Below are 18,839 nucleotides of genomic sequence, written 5' to 3'. Positions count from 1 at the left end.
AATGAGCTAAAACGCCTATTTAGGCCGAAACTGGGTCAAACCACATTCTGATTTTTGATGAACTGACGTGTTTGCATTGTCTCTTTCTCATTATTGTTGTAAAGTTTAAAATAAATGTCATATTTCCGTGTTTAGATAAAAACATTACAGAACAACTGACAACACATCAAGACACTTAACAACTAGCTGTTCCAAAATGACATATTATTAACAATTGTTTATGAAAACAGAAATGCATGTACTTTCTATTCAATTTCCCGTAAGTGCCATAGACTTTTCAGAAAACATTTCCATACTGACAATGGCAGTATAGACACTGGGGAAATAACAAGGAGAGAGAAAAATCACTTCAGCATTTCCACCATTTTTGGCCAATCAATTTCAAAGGGAAACATCTATGAATGAATTTCCCTGTGAAGTTCAGAACAAAAGACACAAATTAATAACAAAAAACTTCTGACAAATTGTTTATCTGATATACAAGAACAAAGAAAACACACTGCAAATATGTATTGCTTGAAAAGCGTATTGTGCAATACGGGTAATACCATGTGGTCCTAGTGACAGGCAGTTCATGTCATATGAAGGTAATTTAACAAGTAAGATAAGCAACAATTTATAACCTCTTCAGCCCTGTATTACACCCAGCCCAAGGTGAAGCCACTGAGATCGAAAGTATGACAAATGCAGCACACAATAAATATAATCTATTTTTTTCCAAGTTAATACATATGAATGTACCCAAAAAATAGAATTGCCTCATAGGCTATGGGATCACAGTAAATTTTACTTGACAAAAGACAAAAATAAACATTTTGGCTTTGCTTTATGTATAGTGTCAATAATGTCTTTGAAAGTGCTATCCTTTATGAACATAATAGATATGTTTACAGGAAGCAAGCTTTCCCGTAGCCTCTCCAAACTAGGTGTCATTATGACTCTCTTGCTGGGCTACAGGGAATCACACGTCTTTTGAACTCAGCCATTTTATGTGTTCCCCAGTATCAGATAAAGCTCACTAATGCTATCATGTTGTCAAGGGATATGACTGTTTCAAATTTTAATATTTCAACAGTATAGTGCAATTAATTTATTGATTTTGACAGACTGAAAGATCAGAGCCCATACTGATGCAGTGAGAGTAATTATGCTGCATAATTTCTACATAGACGGTCAAATATGCATGTTTTCTGCATCAGGGTAAACTCTGATGAAAGTTTGTCTGAAACATCTGACCTATCATATAGAAGAACAACTGTGGATCTTGATCATTTGTCTACTACTGGTGTTGAACATTGTGAAATATAAACATGGCCTTATATACGACCTGCGAACAACCCTATCCGAAGTAAACACACAGGTGTCACGATGCTCTATCATCCATTGCAAAATGCCAAAATGAATAGTAGGTCAGAATAGTAGGTCCCAGGTGAACACAAACACTGTACATGTAACAATTCACTGGGTAGGATAATAAGCAGTGAACCCAACCACCTAACATCACAATCTCATCCAGGAGTCACCCTGTATGACAGAACTGGTCCAAGCTGCCTATGACTAACCAGTGTGGGTTTGGTTCTCAACACATAATAGTAAAAACTGAAATTCTTTCCTTACACATTCAGAATCATCTATGGATCTCTTGTACCAATATCCAATCATGAAATGATCACAATATGCCTTCACAAAACCATTCTTGAATGAATGAGTGTGTGACAGTGAGCTGTGCCTATTGCTACTGAAACTGAACAGTATTCTATATTGTTATCCTTACAAGATCTGCAATGAATACACTATGATGCTATTACAATATCTTTAGGAATATACAGTTACGAATACAAATATATTTTCATGAATACTTTGTTTAATATCAATGAATTGAAATACCAAACAGGTCATGTAGTTGTTTAGGTTGAAACATTTCAGCATTATTTTCAATATTTTCTGTAAAGCAAAAGAAAATAACACATTGCAAATAATACTTTTTATACCCTAATGGCACTACCCTAAGTGGTCTATAAAATAACAAAAGTTAAGCTACTGCATTTCTAGGACATATTCCATTTTGTGCAGCTCACTTAGATAAACAACTAAGCAGTTTGAGAGGAAATATCACACTCTTATTAATATTGTAAACAGGGATAGAAATGCAATTTTTTCGAAGGGTGCAATTTGGGCACCAGCCAGATAACTAGGGTGTGCCTTTGTAAAAATAAGTGTACCCATTCTTTTGATGATCCAATCACACTTAAAACATCACAACAATTATGTCATTTCATTTATTGTGTAATTAATCAGTGATCATGTAAACCTGTAAACTTGAGAGCTGGATTTCCTGGGTGCCGTTGTACAAAGCGATCTTAGCGTTAAGGTGACCGTAACTCCCATACCTTAACATAGGCTTAAGGTAGCCTTAGCGCTAAGGTTGTTTTGTACAACGGCACCCTGAACATTATCATGAACAGTTCAGCTTCATTTATCCTGGTCCACTAAAATTAACCCACTAACTGCTATCATCCCAAACCAGATTTCCTGTTATAGGTATTGCCATTCAAAATAGCCATGCTCATGTTAATCTGAAAGAATGCCAATGATAAACAGTTTCATGAAGTGCAAAAATAGCCTTGAATCATGTGAGTTAACTGTATTTTACATTAAATGAAAAATGGTGAGTATTACTTTTATAAGTTTAGCCATGCCACCAGGGCACAGTGAAAATATTTCATGTAAGCCAACTCAATATTTACTGTGCCAAAGAATGCAAATTCAGCACTATTTCAATTCTAGTGACCACAAATAATGAATTGAAATCATGAAGGGATAAAATTTGAACTGGAATCATCTTTACAAACAAAGCAAGCCATCTTCATATGGCAAGAAAACTCGTAGTAATTATCACATAGGAGAAAACCCATGAACACACGAACAGTGATGACAAACCAAGAACCAATTTGAGAGCTAACATGAATTCCAACCCATCTGTAGCTTGCCCAAATCTGTACAATCTGAGTCTCTGACAACTGGGTCACCCTTACCCAACTTATATAACTTCAACTGCTGACAAAATACAAAATACTTTAATGTTCAGCCCTCTGGAAGGTATATTCAAGTGTCTTAACCCAAAATATATCCCAGACTATCTACAAGTTCAAAGATAGGTGAATCATAGAGCAATAAATTAGCAACAAACAGCATTTCTGGGGATGGAAATAGTGCCTAATGTTATGTACAGTAAATATTGAAATGGCATGGATGAAATATTTTCAATGTGCACTGGCAGCATGACTAAAATAAAAAAAAATAAACACCATGGTTCATTTAATTGAAAATGCAATAAATTTAGCCAAATGAAATAATTCAAGACTTGTTTTTGCACCTCATCAAACTGTTTATTGGTGACACTCTCAATCTCACAGCATGGCCATTTTGAATGCCAGTATGCAGGAAATCCTGGTTTGGATGATAACATTGTTTGTGGGTTACCAGGTAGTTTATTGGGCCAGGACAAATGAAGCTCAACTATTCTTGAAGTCATGTTTGTGTTTAGGAAATGCAGCTCACAATTTTATAGGTTTATGTAATGTTAACTGATCTATTAAACAATAAATTGAAATGAAAGTATTGTTGTGATGTTTCAAACTGAATTGGATCATGAAAAGGCATGGTTATTTTTTCAAAGGCACACTTAAATTATGACACACTTGGAAAACATAGCATTCTTATCCTTTACTTCATATTTCCCAATCAAAATATGCATAGTTTCCATTACTGTAACAGATAAAAATTGGGAACTTTAGTAACGTTGCACAGATACGAGGGAAAGAGAAAATGTTCTGTTAATAAGTTCTTATAGTCAACTTTCAAAAGCATCTGTCACGTTTTCAACAACATTTAACCTTGACCCTTTCAAGACACCTGACCTTGTTTTCTGCATCTCCATCAATTATATACACATGTATCAAATTCTTTCAAAAACAATTGTTCAAAACCTGGAATGCACAATGTAGCACAGAGATGCATACTATTTCTATATTCAATTAAGGTATGTGACATCAAATATACCAGCTGTCCCATAATCACTATAGTGCATATCGATCACATTGTTCTGAAAAAGAGTATATATGGCGTGTCAACAGATGTCGCAGCTAATAAGGGACATGTGATATGGTGGCTTGCTTTGGTCTCATGGAATTACACCAAAGACTTAAATCCAAATATGCACATAAACTTGATAAAATGCCGGATGATACGGAGTATATTGCATTTTTGATGTATATCATTTTCCACATGTTTAGTTGGATTTACATCAGTATCCATCTGATAACTGTATTATAAACAACATTTATTGACATATTAGCAAAATGCTAAAAGCATGTGAGCTTGGTTGTTGCCATATTAAACACATTTCAGTCCTCAACTTACAATTCAGATTGATGAGATGGGAAAGCTTGAAGAGCTACAGGTCTCGGGTGTTTACCACTGTGGTGAAACCCATTAGCATGGACAAGGAGACCAATCAGGTCAAACTGGGGTTAAAACCAGGGATCCTAGGTTTCAGGTATGTCTAAGGGACTCAACTCTTCCCAGCGATAACTTGGACGACTGGGCCACCATGTCTCACAAACATACAAGACACTATGTGGGCAGATGCTATACATCAAACAATGATAAATAAAAGCTATGAAAGTAAAGTTGTCCTTCTTTAAGTCGCATTTACAAGCTGGTATGAAGAAGAACAAGGGACTAAGCTGGTACTGACAGTAATCAGGGCTACAGATAAGGGGCGTACAGGCGTAATGTATGCCTCAAAATCAAATAAGTACGACATAATATAAGATTTCAAGCGTATAGTGTACCCACATAAATACCTTTGTACGTCTAACATTTAATTTCCGTGTGTATCATACAAATGGAAATCTATTTCGGATAAATACTTGTCAAGTTTCTTTTGCTAAACACGATTTGACACATGAGAAAACCCCGACAGTAGGAATCACTTGCGTTGCCATGCAACGATATGCGTCACTATTTTTCGATTGGCTAAAAACTACACTGTTCCTATTTATATCCAGTCGGACCTGACATTTCGCGCATCAGACGGTCGCTCAGTTATTTCTCGCGCGTCTTCAAATACAAATACATGGTTGGAAATAGTGATCGATGAATCGTCCAGACAAACCACATCACCAACTCGCTCACACAAAAACATGTCAGTACTCCTTCAAAATTCTCAGTACACCTCCACTTGCAATATGATGTGTAAGTACACTTACACCCCCCAAAAGTTATCTGGAGCCCTGGTAATATAACGAAAACTGTTGGAAATTCCACACACCCTAAGTCTTCATCTTTTTCCCCATACTAAGGACACAGAAACCATCAACAAGGATTCACTGAATTTCACTCTTACTTTCACACAATGAAATCATTTTCCACTCATGTACAACTGTCTCTATAATAATTACATAAAGCTGTAATGCAATCTACCTCTCCCAGGAACTGAGCAGAAATTATGCAAATACCTACCAGCTAATGTGACGTTACCATGGAGAAATCGTCCTTGGTATATGAGCCGCAGAATGTTGGTTGGGGGTAGCTGCTCTTCTGACCAATCTGAAATATCGATGGACAACATATTGTATTCAAATAATCAACAAAATGAATAACTCATATTACATTAATTGCAGTCAAGGACAAGGTGGTTGAACAGAGTTGCATGTCCCAATCTATCATAGCGGAGTGAATGTTATTGAGTCACAGCCAAGTGGTTGGCAGAGGATCTTTGCCCCAACCCATCATGGTGGTCTGTATGTTATTGAGTTACAACCAAGTGGTTGGCAGAGGGATCATTGCCTCAACCCATCATGGGGGTCTCTATGTTATTGAGTCAAGGCCAAGTGGTTGGCAGAGAGATCATTGCCCCAACCCATCATGGTGGTCTCTATGTTATTGAGTTACAGCCAAGTGGTTGGCAGAGGGATCAATGCCCCAACCCATCATGGGGGTCTCTATGTTATTGAGTCAAGGCCAAGTGGTTGGCAGAGGGATCAATGCCCCAACCCATCATGGGGGTCTCTATGTTATTGAGTTACAGCCAAGTGGTTGCAGAGAGATGAGTCAAGGCCAAGTGGTTGGCAGAGATCATTGCCCCAACCCATCACGGTAGTCTCTATGTTGGCATTGACTTACAACCAAGTGGTTGTTATTGAGAGAGTGGTTGGCATTGCCCCAACCCATCATGGTGGTCTCTATGTTATTGAGTCACAGCCAAGTGGTTGGCAGAGGGATCATTGCCTCAACCCATCATGGTGGTCTGTATGTTATTGAGTCAAGGCCAAGTGGTTGGCAGAGAGATCTTTGCCCCAACCCATCATGGTGGTCTGTATGTTATTGAGTTACAGCCAAGTGGTTGGCAGAGAGATCATTGCCCCAACCCATCATGGTGGTCTGTATGTTATTGATTACAGTAGTCCAAATTGGATTACAGCCAAGTGGTTGGCAGAGAGATCATTGCCCCAACCCATCATGGTGGTCACTATGTTATTGAGTCACAGCCAAGTGGTTGGCAGAGGGATCATTGCCCCAACCCATCATGGTGGTCTGTATGTTATTGAGTCAAGGCCAAGTGGTTGGCAGAGGGATCAATGCCCCAACCCATCATGGTGGTCTCTATGTTATTGAGTCAAGGCCAAGTGGTTGGCAGAGAGATCATTGCCCCAACCCATCATGGTGGTCTCTATGTTATTGAGTCAAGGCCAAGTGGTTGGCAGAGGGATCATTGCCCCAACCCATCATGGTGGTCTCTATGTTATTGAGTCAAGGCCAAGTGGTTGGCAGTGAGATCATTGCCCTAACCCATCATGGTGGTCTGTATGTTATTGATTACAGCCATGGTGGTTGGCAGAGAGATCATTGCAGAGAGATCATTGCCCTAACCCATCATGGTGGTCTGTATGTTATTGATTACAGCCAAGTGGTTCGCAGAGAGATCATTGCCCCAACCCATCATGGTGGTCACTATGTTATTGAGTCAAGGCCTAATGGTTCGCAGAGGGATCATTGCCCTAACCCATCATGGTGGTCTGTATGTTATTGATTACAGCCAAGTGGTTGGCAGAGAGATCATTGCCCTAACCCATCATGGTGGTCTCTATGTTATTGAGTCAAGGCCAAGTGGTTGGCAGAGAGATCATTGCCCCAACCCATCATGGTGGTCACTATGTTATTGAGTCACAGCCAAGTGGTTGGCAGAGGGATCATTGCCCCAACCCATCATGGTGGTCTCTATGTTATTGAGTCAAGGCCAAGTGGTTGGCAGAGGGATCAATGCCCCAACCCATCATGGTGGTCTCTATGTTATTGAGTCAAGGCCAAGTGGTTGGCAGAGATCATAGCCCCAACCAATCATGGTGGTCTCTATGTTATTGAGTCAAGGCCAAGTGGTTGGCAGAGGGATCATTGCCCCAACCCATCATGGTGGTCTCTATGTTATTGAGTCAAGGCCAAGTGGTTGGCAGAGAGATCATTGCCCTAACCCATCATGGTGGTCTCTATGTTATTGAGTCAAGGCCAAGTTGGTTGGCATGAGAGATCATTTGCCCAACCCATCATGGTGGTCCTGTATGTTATTGAGTCCCACAAGAGGGATCATTGCCCTAACCCATCATGGTGGTCTGTATGTTATTGATTACAGCCAAGTGGTTCGCAGAGAGATCATTGCCCTAACCCATCATGGTGGTCTCTATGTTATTGAGTCAAGGCCAAGTGGTTGGCAGAGAGATCATTGCCCCAACCCATCATGGTGGTCTGTATGTTATTGAGTTACAGCCAAGTGGTTGGCAGAGAGATCATAGCCCCAACCAATCATGGTGGTCTCTATGTTATTGAGTCAAGGACAAGTGGTTCGCAGAGGGATCATTGCCCCAACCCATCATGGTGGTCTCTATGTTATTGAGTCAAGGCCAAGTGGTTGGCAGTGAGATCATTGCCCTAACCCATCATGGTGGTCTGTATGTTATTGATTACAGCCAAGTGGTTGGCAGAGAGATCATTGCCCTAACCCATCATGGTGGTCTGTATGTTATTGATTACAGCCAAGTGGTTCGCAGAGAGATCATTGCCCCAACCCATCATGGTGGTCACTATGTTATTGAGTCAAGGCCTAATGGTTCGCAGAGGGATCATTGCCCTAACCCATCATGGTGGTCTGTATGTTATTGATTACAGCCAAGTGGTTCGCAGAGAGATCATTGCCCTAACCCATCATGGTGGTCTCTATGTTATTGAGTCAAGGCCAAGTGGTTGGCAGAGAGATCATTGCCCCAACCCATCATGGTGGTCACTATGTTATTGAGTCACAGCCAAGTGGTTGGCAGAGGGATCATTGCCCCAACCCATCATGGTGGTCTCTATGTTATTGAGTCAAGGCCAAGTGGTTGGCAGAGGGATCAATGCCCCAACCCATCATGGTGGTCTCTATGTTATTGAGTCAAGGACAAGTGGTTGGCAGAGGGATCATTGCCCCAACCCATCATGGTGGTCTCTATGTTATTGAGTCAAGGCCAAGTGGTTGGCAGAGAGATCATTGCCCTAACCCATCATGGTGGTCTCTATGTTATTGAGTCAAGGCCAAGTGGTTGGCAGAGCATTGCCCCAACCCATCAGAGATCATTGCCCCAACCCATCATGGTGGTCTGTATGTTATTGATTACAGCCAAGTGGTTGGCAGAGAGATCATTGCCCCAACCCATCATGGTGGTCTCTATGTTATTGAGTCAAGGCCAAGTGGTTGGCAGAGAGATCAGAGATTGCCCCAACCCATCATGGTGGTCTGTTATGTTATTGATTACAGCCAAGTGGTTGGCAGAGATTGAGTTCATTGCCCCAACCCATCATGGTGGTCTGTATGTTATTGAGTTAAGGCCAAGTGGTTCGCAGAGAGGGATCATTGCCCCAACCCATCATGGTGGTCTGTATGTTATTGATTCAGTCAAATGGTTGAGCAGTGGTTGGCAGAGATCATTGCCCCAACCCATCATGGTGGTCTGTATGTTATTGAGTGGTTACAGCCAAGTGGTTGGCAGAGAGTGGTTGGCAGAGAGATCATTGCCCCAAACCATCATGGTGGTCTGTATGTTATTGATTACAGTCAAATGGTTCAACCCATCATGGTGGCAGAGAGATCAGTGGTTCAAGCAGAGAGATCATTGCCCTAACCCATCATGGTGGTCTGTATGTTATTGAGTCAAGGCCAAGTGGTTGGCAGAGAGATCATTGTCCCAACCCACCATGGTGGTCTGTATTTTATTAAATTTAGGCCAAGTGGTTGGCAGAGAGATCATTGCCCCAACCCATCATGGTGGTCTGTATGTTATTGAGTTACCAACCAAGTGGTTGGCAGTGAGATCATTGCCCCAACCCATCATGGTGGTCTGTATGTTATTGAGTCAAGGCCAAGTGGTTGGCAGTGAGATCATTGCCCCAATCCATCATGGTGGTCTGTATGTTATTGAGTCAAGGCCAAGTGGTTGGCAGTGAGATCATTGCCCCAACCCATCATGGTGGTCACTATGTTATTGAGTTACAGCCAAGTGGTTGGCAGAGAGATCATTGCCCCAACCCATCATGGTGGTCTGTATGTTATTGAGTCTGAACAAGGTGTTAGGTGGAGGGATGAATGTCATACACTTCAGGGTATGATGACACAATCAGACAGGGACCTTTGTCTTATTCCTTAACTTGAACACATTTACATTGAGGTATTCTTCGATTTACACTCAGTTGGTTTGCTTTTGGGGGGTTTAAAATATTGGTCAAGAGTGCTCTACTTATACAGCGATGCACTTGTGTAAGACGCTGATAGGTGATACCCAGTTCAGACACACAACACTTATTCAAAACAGAGAAGCCCTTGTCTTATCTTCTTCAAAACCAAGATAACAACAAGTACCATCTATATACATTATTTTTGGCTTACTAGTTTGGTGATTGAACCTGATACCTTCTGCTTTCTGTTCGGACACAAAAAGTGTATTCCATGACAGCATAGTAACAGACACATCTTTCTAATTTCTAACTGAACTATGCTATTGCTTGTATCATGTTCTTAAACTTTTCTTTAACGTTTTATTTTGTGTCTGAATCTACCAAAGTACCAGTAATGTGTACTTTTTTATGATGAAATATTCCAAGCATCCACAACGACTGTGAACAAACAGCTGAAATGATCTCACTGTCTGTTATATAATTCATGTTACATATACATATATGTCCAACATGCTCAAGCTGTCATCATGATCACCTGGTCCAAGGCCAACCATGGAAAATGGAAACCAGTCTGACTAATTTGACTGATGTTATATTTGACCTGATTAATATTAACATGCACATAACATGCACATAACATGCACACAATTTGGACTTGGTCAAAATTATGTAAACAACATGCATACAAATAATAGTATTAATACAAAAGACATATTTACAACATTGACAATCAATGAACTTAGTCTTATCAAGGAAAGATTGATGTGAAATTTAGTCTTGTAAAAGAAAGATATAACAATTCATCAGTGTTCAAAATTTAGAATGGAACTTGAGGTGACTTTGCTGGATCCCTGGATGCATGTGTTAAAAGAGCAAATGTCAAGGACCACAGACTTCACTCCATGTTTGAATATAATAACAGTTATGGGTTACAAATGTTGCATACATCCTTCACATTGCTCTGTTTCAGCATCATGTTGGGATTTCTGGGCAAAAGTGTTTAACAGTGCCTTAACAGAGATTCTGTGACAAAACTGAGATGTCCAAAAGAGGGCCCAGGTGTTCATAATGTGTAATTAGTACTAATTAGTACTCTGAGCTCAGTTTCACACGAGGTTTCAGCACTAAGATTACAGTAACTCTAGTACTGTAACATTGACATCAGACAGTCGCAGCTCTAAGATCGATGGTTGAAGAGGACTCAGTGTCATAAAAAAATCAAAGCTCTATTGCTGTTGTTTCGTAGATGTGATCACACCATGAAACATCTTTTGAAGGTTCTCATTGGAGTGAACAGGTTTTACATAGTAATATTCCAGCAACACCCTTAATCATATGTCTTCAAATTTCACACAGCAAAGATTGGATATTGTTGGTGAGAAACCTATAAGCTTGGGGGGATTTTGCTACTTATAGGCAAACAGCAAATAATAGAAAATTTGTATTGACTTGTTCTTATACAGTTTTTGTTATCATTCACATGTTTTTGGTAAGTGAGTTTCGCTTTACTCCGTACAAAACAATATTCCAGCAATATGGAAACAGTCTGTAAATAATCAAGTCTGGACCAGACAATCCACTGATCAAGAGCAAAAGCATCGATCTACGCAATTGGGATACGATGACATGTGTCAACCAAGTCAGCGAGCCTGAACACCAGATCATTTTAGTCACATGTTTATAAATCACTATATCTTGTAATGTAAACAATATTATGCATTGCAATACAGGAGGTGCAAATCGATGTATTGTATCATAAGATTTGTATTGTGATACAAAACCATATTGCTGTATCGTTATACTACTACGTATCATACAGTTGTGATTTACTTGGTTTCATTCACTGTGTGTGAGAACATGAGATGCTTTGTCTGCAACTCAAGCAACCCGTGAAGGTCCGGGTTAGAATATTATTGGCCTTTAGTAACCCATGCTTGTCGTAACAGGCGATTAAGGGGATTGGGTGGTCAGGCTCGCTGACTTGGTTGACACATATTATCGGTTCCCAATTGCGCAGATCGATGCTCATGTTGTTGATCACTGGATTGTCTGGTCCAGACTCGATTATTTACAGACCGCCACCATATAGCTGGAATATTGCTGAGTGCGGCTCACTCACGTAAAACTAAACTCACTTACTCACGCTGCAACTCAAGCAGTGTCTACAGGCTATTGGCATCCATCAAACAGGCAACAGAAGCGTGAAGTAGCCAACTCTCTCAATATCCATACTCATACTATGGAAAAAGAACAAAAATAAATTAAAAACCCAAAATGTTGACAACTAAAGTACTGTCGGAAATAGAAAAAAACTGTTTTTAGGCTGTCGCTCAGCCAGGTATGACGACTGACCATCGACTCACCTGGCATGAAATGCATGTGATGCCTACAAGCACAAGGGGTCATCTCAAAGTTATTTGATGCCTTTTGTTGTGTGTTGAATATGTGGCATCTATTGATTAACATCTTACGTGTATTTCTTTGATAAAATTTATGTTCAGATATGTAAATGAGTATGATACCCGTAGAAAAACATAATCAGTCATCGTATTAAATGTCTCAAAATATATAGGGGCATGACCACCCGAAGATCGGCAGTACTGGATATTATTTGTAAATTGGGAGCACCTTTAGAATACAGCACCACAACTTCTCGTGAGGACGATCTCTGCCGTAGGTCACGTGTCATTAAGACAAGCAACCAGTTTGTGAGAACCCGTCGGACGCGAACCCGCGACCTTCGGATTGTTAGCTCGACAGCTAACCGACTGAGCTACTTCCACACTGTTGCACTTTGTGCAAATTTATCGAGTCATTCCTGTGACGTCACGGAATGAACGGAAAGAGTCGAAGGTCGCGGTGGACAATTGAATGCTACGGGTAGACTTGGTGTCATGCGATTTTATTCTCACGGACAGTTGCCGAATGGATCCGATGCCATTTGGCACACTCGTCCCATTCCGTAATCTACAAATTAAGTGTGTGGCGTGGAATGAGCCGATATGTCTCAAGCGGAAAAGGGTTGTTGGCGTCGAAAGGCGTCAGGCGATTTCACGGTGTATGCATGAATGGCCGGCTTTGATATAAATCTGTGATTTTGACAGAGAGAAAAGTGATGTAGGGAACACTGTAAGGATAATGTGGATCGTAATAAGGAGCGAGGGAGACATGAGCATGTGTGTGGCGCACACGAAGGTGAGTTAGCCGAATCATTACTTTACAAAATTTATGTTGCGCGGTGAAAAGAGGCTTCAGTGCAAATTCAGGCCAATTTCCATTAGCCCAAAATTTCTACATTAACCCATTTCATAATGTACTTTCGGCGTTTTGGTTTCCCCTCGCTTTTGTGTGAAAAAGTATTAAAATGAAAAAGAAAAACAACAAATGGTTCTCACGTATTACACCGGACATGTACCTACTATATTGGATTAGGTCCCTAACCCTAACCCTAAACCCTAAACCCTAAACCCTCAGCCCTAACCCTAACCCCTTGAAATAATCCTAATAAATAGAATGCATTGACCGAACCACCGGACATGTACCTACTATATTGCATTAGGTCCCCAACCCCAACCCCAACCCTAAACCCTAAACCCTAATCCTAGCCCTAGCCCTAGCCCCAGCCCTAGCCCTAACCCTAATCCCTTGAATTAATCCTAATAAATAGAATGCATTGACAGAACCGGCACAAACACGACTGGCGTGTCTAGTGTAATGCATTATTACGCTTCAAAATAAAAATACTAATAAAACACTTTTCTGTGTAATGGTGCAACTTACTGAATGACAAAATATATATGTAAATTTAAAAATTACAAATTACAAAATACACAACACTTAACACCCCAGCAGCCCGTAATACAAATAAATATGAGCCGGATTAGTGAAAAAGAAAAATATTTCAAACTGGTGCTTGCAAAATATTAGCATCCGCCGATATACAACTACTGGAAACTCTCAACATCGTTGGCCTTATGCAATGACATAGCCTCGTAGAGATGAAACGACAGTGAGCGGAGCTTATACGCACTCGCTGAGCCAGACAACCGTGTTGCCATGCAGGCGTCATAGGGCATTGTTTCTAGATCGTGCTTTCGAACAAAATCACATTACATTACGTAAAAGGGTATTATGACGTATTTTTAAAGTTTGTGGTGCTGTATTCTAAAGGTAGGCCGTAAATTGTTATGGCATGCCGTTTACTTCCCCAGTTTAATTCCCCTGAAGGATCATCTTATCTTAGCTGATATCTCTATACCCCAGCTCGACCCCAAACCACCGTCTCCGACACCTGTCCTTGTTTTGCTTTTTGAGACGACCCCTCCAACCTGTTTCTTTTTTATAGTGATAGTGAGACTCCATGGTAGCTACATCCTTAACAGTTTCAGTATTAAAGTTATTATTTTTGTTTACGTTCGCTATCGTTCATAATGAAGCTAAGTTTCATTTCAAAATGGGTATTTAAAAAGTGTTCTTTGTAATACAATATCATTGCCCTCTAATTTGCATAAAGCCATGGTCTGTTCCAAATAAGTCTATTTGGACTTTCTGCACTAATTTTCCTGAGTAAAGTCCATTTTTACATTTCCTGCCCTATTTTCACTGAGACTATAAGTCCAACTTTTTAACATTATTTCCTAAATTGTAGGCGTAATGTGAACCACTGAGACTGATGAGTTTGGTTTTACGGCTTTTAGCAACTTCCAGCAACATCACACGGCGGGGACAGAAATATTTCACATAAATTGATTAGATCCGGGTCTTAAATGTGAAATAACAGTTTTTTTCTATTTCCGACAGTACTTTAGCCCTATTCGGGGCTCCCTAGGCCAATTAATGGAGTACAGGATCAAATGATATGAACTCAGGTTCTACAAAATCGAGCTCAAACAGTGAATCAAATTGCTGCAAACATTAATCAGGTTACTGAAGACGAGTTACGGGGAAGAAGATCAGAAATCATTTGCATGCAGCTCATTTTTATGCCTGAATGCCACATGTTGTGCCATCCTACAAACAGTCATATTGCCAACAGAAGTCAGGTGTACACAATATCGAAACTGGGGTAATTGTGGCTAGTCATGTGTCATCTTTTCAGATGAGTCACAGTTCACTTTGCACTTCCTCGATTGGCATGGTTGTGTCAGGTGATACTGAGTTGAATAAATAGCCAATGTCAACCTGAGACAACATGGCAGGTTGTGGCATCAATATCACTCATTCATTCCATAGTGTAAGAGGAATGATCACTAAACAGTATAATCGAGACAATATACTGACACTCTGTGTTTTTTAGGCCAACAACGCCTTTTCTCACCACGCATGAATTCATCAAAGCTCACCTCTGGCAGAACAACCATAGAATGCCATGGTCAGCAATGAGCCCAGATCATTACTCCATCAAACACATCTGGGACATTATAGGTCAACATATGTCAACGTCATACTCAGCTGACCCTATAGGCTGACCACGCTGCAAGGAATGACTCTCGCAAATCACCATTGGGAGAATCATACACAGTATGAATCAATAAGTGAAATAATGTTTCACAATTTGTGGCGGTAATAAGTACAAATTCAGTGACTCAGCTTTAATATTTCTCACCTTATCGTTATCGTCCTTCACCATGAATAGAAGTCGGAACATCTCATACTGCATTACTGATTGCAATTTGTTTCCTATTCGTCCATTGTTATCAAACAACTCTTACTAGAAACCAATAACTCTTACAATTTTGAAATTTTTAAGTTATTTCTGAGTACATATGTATAGCCAACTCGTTTAGAAGAATGTACAACAGAAACATGTGGGAGACCTTTCGAAAAATAAATAAAGCTCATGATAATATTTCAGTTGTGTATTTAGTTGGCTTAAACGTTTTTTTAATATCCCTCCTCATTATCATTAATTTTCAAAGCCCCATTCCTCAAAACGATCGTAACCCTAAGACGATCATAACTCCCTACTTTAACACAGACTTAGGACAGTCGTAGCGCTATGATCGCTTTGAGGAACGAGGCCCAGGACCTCCTGACATTAACACACTCATTCACACCCTGATGACAAGCTAGATATGACACAAAACATGAACCATGTCTTGAGTAACTCCATCCATATTAGGTTAACAATCCCAGTAACAGTCTAACAAACCGACAGTTTGCTCTCTCCAGCGCAAGTCAACTTGTACACAAATGAGAAGGTAAGCACATAATAATGCATGTTTGAATATACAATCAAACAACAGTATTCAGTGTACCTTGAGGCCAGTTGCTGTAAACACGTTCTGTGATTTCTGCTGCTGAATCACTCGGGGAGAACAAGTACTCCTCTGTTTTTCCACTCACAAGAATCAACCGCAAGTTTATCTGAAACACCATGAAGCAACACCATATAATACACATCACAAATGATTATCACAAGTTTAATGTTGTTTAATGCTATACTCGGCTACCTTCCAGCCATACAAGGTTGGCCTGTAAATAACCAGTTTAACCACTTAATTGCCTCCTGTGACTATCACATGTAGGTGGAAATCTATTCTTGCCCAGAATCCCCATGGGTAGAAAAGGCTACTTGGGACCTATTCCAACCGGGAATTCTGACTGGGAAAATGGCATATGTTGCTGAGGAGCTATTCTCATCCCAATTCCACACTGGGAAATTATCACTCGTATAATAGCTCTATCTTTGTTTTAGTACCCTGAAACAAAAATATCCTAAGAACCCTATGCAAGTCTACTGTAACAGTTCAAAGGCCACAGATTCCATATATGATAAATATGATCTAATAATCTTATCCTTGAATTATTTTCATTTCACAGAGTAAGACAATCATTCTTTACACCATTGACCAGATTCCATATATGATAAATATGATCTAATAATCTTATCCTTGAATTATTTTCATTTCACAGAGTAAGACAATCATTCTTTACACCATTGACCACAACGGTGCTGTAGCTTAGTGTTTTGAAGTTTGCTTAACACATTGAAGACTTGGTGTGATTCCCTGCTCAGGTACATTCCATGAAGCACATTGCTGGCATCTCATGCAGTGAAAATGATGGACAATTTCTAAACATTGGCAGAAATCCGTACTTAATCACTCATCATACTGATGACATCCCATAACACTTCTCTTTAATCCACTAGTTGACATCTTATCTGACATGTTTGACACAGGTTTAGTATTCATAGTACTTGCATATGTTCTCATGTCAACATGACTCTAATTTGACTGTCTAGACAAGATAGGTGGACTACTCATTAATCCCCAACAAATTACACTTTTGCTTCTTTCTAGTATTTTATCATACATGACCAGATCCTAAAATCAATATGTCACCAGTTGTAAACGTTTAGTAATGATACCATGGTTACAGAATGTACACTGCTGAACGGAATTAAGACCATTTATTCATTGTTTGATTTGGACACAGGTTCAATTAGCATGATTAGTGAAAAGTCAAGAGGGCAAGTAGTTTTTTGTAGTGATGTTATATCACAAACCCAATAGCCATGACCTAGCTGGAATTATGCTGAGTGTCCAGCCCCAGGCATATATATTTCATAAAGGTTACTGAAGCTTGACATACTGTTCAGTTGCTTCATATAGGGCTTAGTTGAGCATAAGCAGAATTTTTTCACAGGCCTGAACACATTTTGAAATCAGCACTTAATGGGTGACATGCATTTACCATGGATACATGGTTTAAACATTTACAGGTATCTCTAAGTTTCTAGAATAATGGGACAACATCATTAGATTATGATCTTCTCACACATTAACCCTTGATAAGAACAAATGGAAATAGCTTATTTCCATATGGCTTACAAGAATGTACCATTCCAGTACATGTTAGGATAGATAATATATTCACTATCATCTCTTTTAAGAACGATAGTAGTACATGATGTAAACAAATGTTTCAAGGATCAAACCCCAAACTGGACACATAATCCCATATCCTGTATCATGTAGTATGCTACATTTTGACAGAAACACACATTCTATCATACAGAAGGATAGTCTAGATATGGCAGATTGTAAACAAACTATTTCAAATACAAATAACTACAAGCATAGCGTGAGTTTGTGTAAATCACAATACATGCTTTGTCCATAACCATAACAACTGTAACAAAACACATCATATAGGGGATTATGTTCGAACTGGTATTTTAGTTAGAAGTCACACTGACTTCCTACCCATATTCCTCATAAACATGTTTGCATCAATTAATGATAATTAGTTATGAGATACACTGAATATAAACGTCACAACTGACACTTGCTTAGCATACCACCTCAAAAACAGCAACATACACATGCCATTATTAAACATCACCAACAAAACTGACATCATGAGAAACAGGCACCTGACAGCAAGCAAGTCAGGGTTTATTTTGATGTTGACAAAAACAAACAATGCAATATATACGATCAGTTCTTCGACATACCTTATCGTTGGGTATTTGTCGACTGCCCATTGTCTTCAAATAATTTCCCAGAAAACAAAAAGCACTGAACACGATGTGAAAGATAAAGAAAATTAATTTTTACACATGACACTAAAGAAATTTCATCTAGGTGTCAAGCCGACTACACCCATGAAAAATTCCTTCCTCGTAGATCTGGGCCGAAGCGGACCATTTTCACTTGGTTAATCCTGTCTGTGAAACATTAAGCCAACGAATTATCAATGGAAATAGGCACCCTGATCTTTTGATCAAGTGGGAAGAGGGGAAATGTAATTAGTCTTTTTGCCCGAAAAGGTTTCTGGTGTTCGCTGTTATGGCGGTGGGCAATGGATTGTGGGTTCAGATATCTACGTCACTGGAATACTTCCGGCTTCTGGATAGAAGCTAAATGAGAACAACTGCTAATAAATACATAGCCGCATTTGTATCTGTTTGAATAGTATCTATTTCTAATTATTATTTATTTCTAAAATCACTGAACAGAAATCTATTTTGTTTAACTGAGTTATGATTCTCAGTTTCTTTTCTATACTACAAGTTTTGCATCGTTCCGTTTCAGAATTATAGTTAATATGTCTAGTAGAAAGTAGTA

General features: G+C 39.6%; 1 protein-coding gene across 1 annotated transcript in view; it reads right to left on the bottom strand.

The window, feature by feature from the left end:
- Nucleotides 1–18,590, bottom strand: part of LOC124262862 (ubiquitin-like protein 3) — a 45,551-nt gene extending 26,961 nt beyond the window's left edge. Inside the window, exons 1-3 of the mRNA XM_046697442.1 lie at nucleotides 18,227–18,590; nucleotides 16,023–16,131; nucleotides 5,527–5,613 (exon numbers count right to left, since the gene is read on the bottom strand). Of these exons, the coding sequence (XP_046553398.1) occupies nucleotides 5,527–5,613; nucleotides 16,023–16,131; nucleotides 18,227–18,256 (226 nt within the window). The 5' untranslated portion in view covers nucleotides 18,257–18,590. The remainder of the gene's footprint in view (nucleotides 1–5,526; nucleotides 5,614–16,022; nucleotides 16,132–18,226) is intronic.
- Nucleotides 18,591–18,839: the final 249 nt, after the last annotated feature.

The sequence above is a fragment of the Haliotis rubra genome, unplaced genomic scaffold (assembly GCF_003918875.1).
Source record: "Haliotis rubra isolate DU_JTF1 unplaced genomic scaffold, ASM391887v1 Scf86, whole genome shotgun sequence".
NCBI classification, from domain to species: domain Eukaryota; kingdom Metazoa; phylum Mollusca; class Gastropoda; order Lepetellida; family Haliotidae; genus Haliotis; species Haliotis rubra.
The sequence above is the reverse complement of the archived record's forward strand: the minus strand, read 5'-3'. Positions and strand labels throughout refer to the sequence as shown.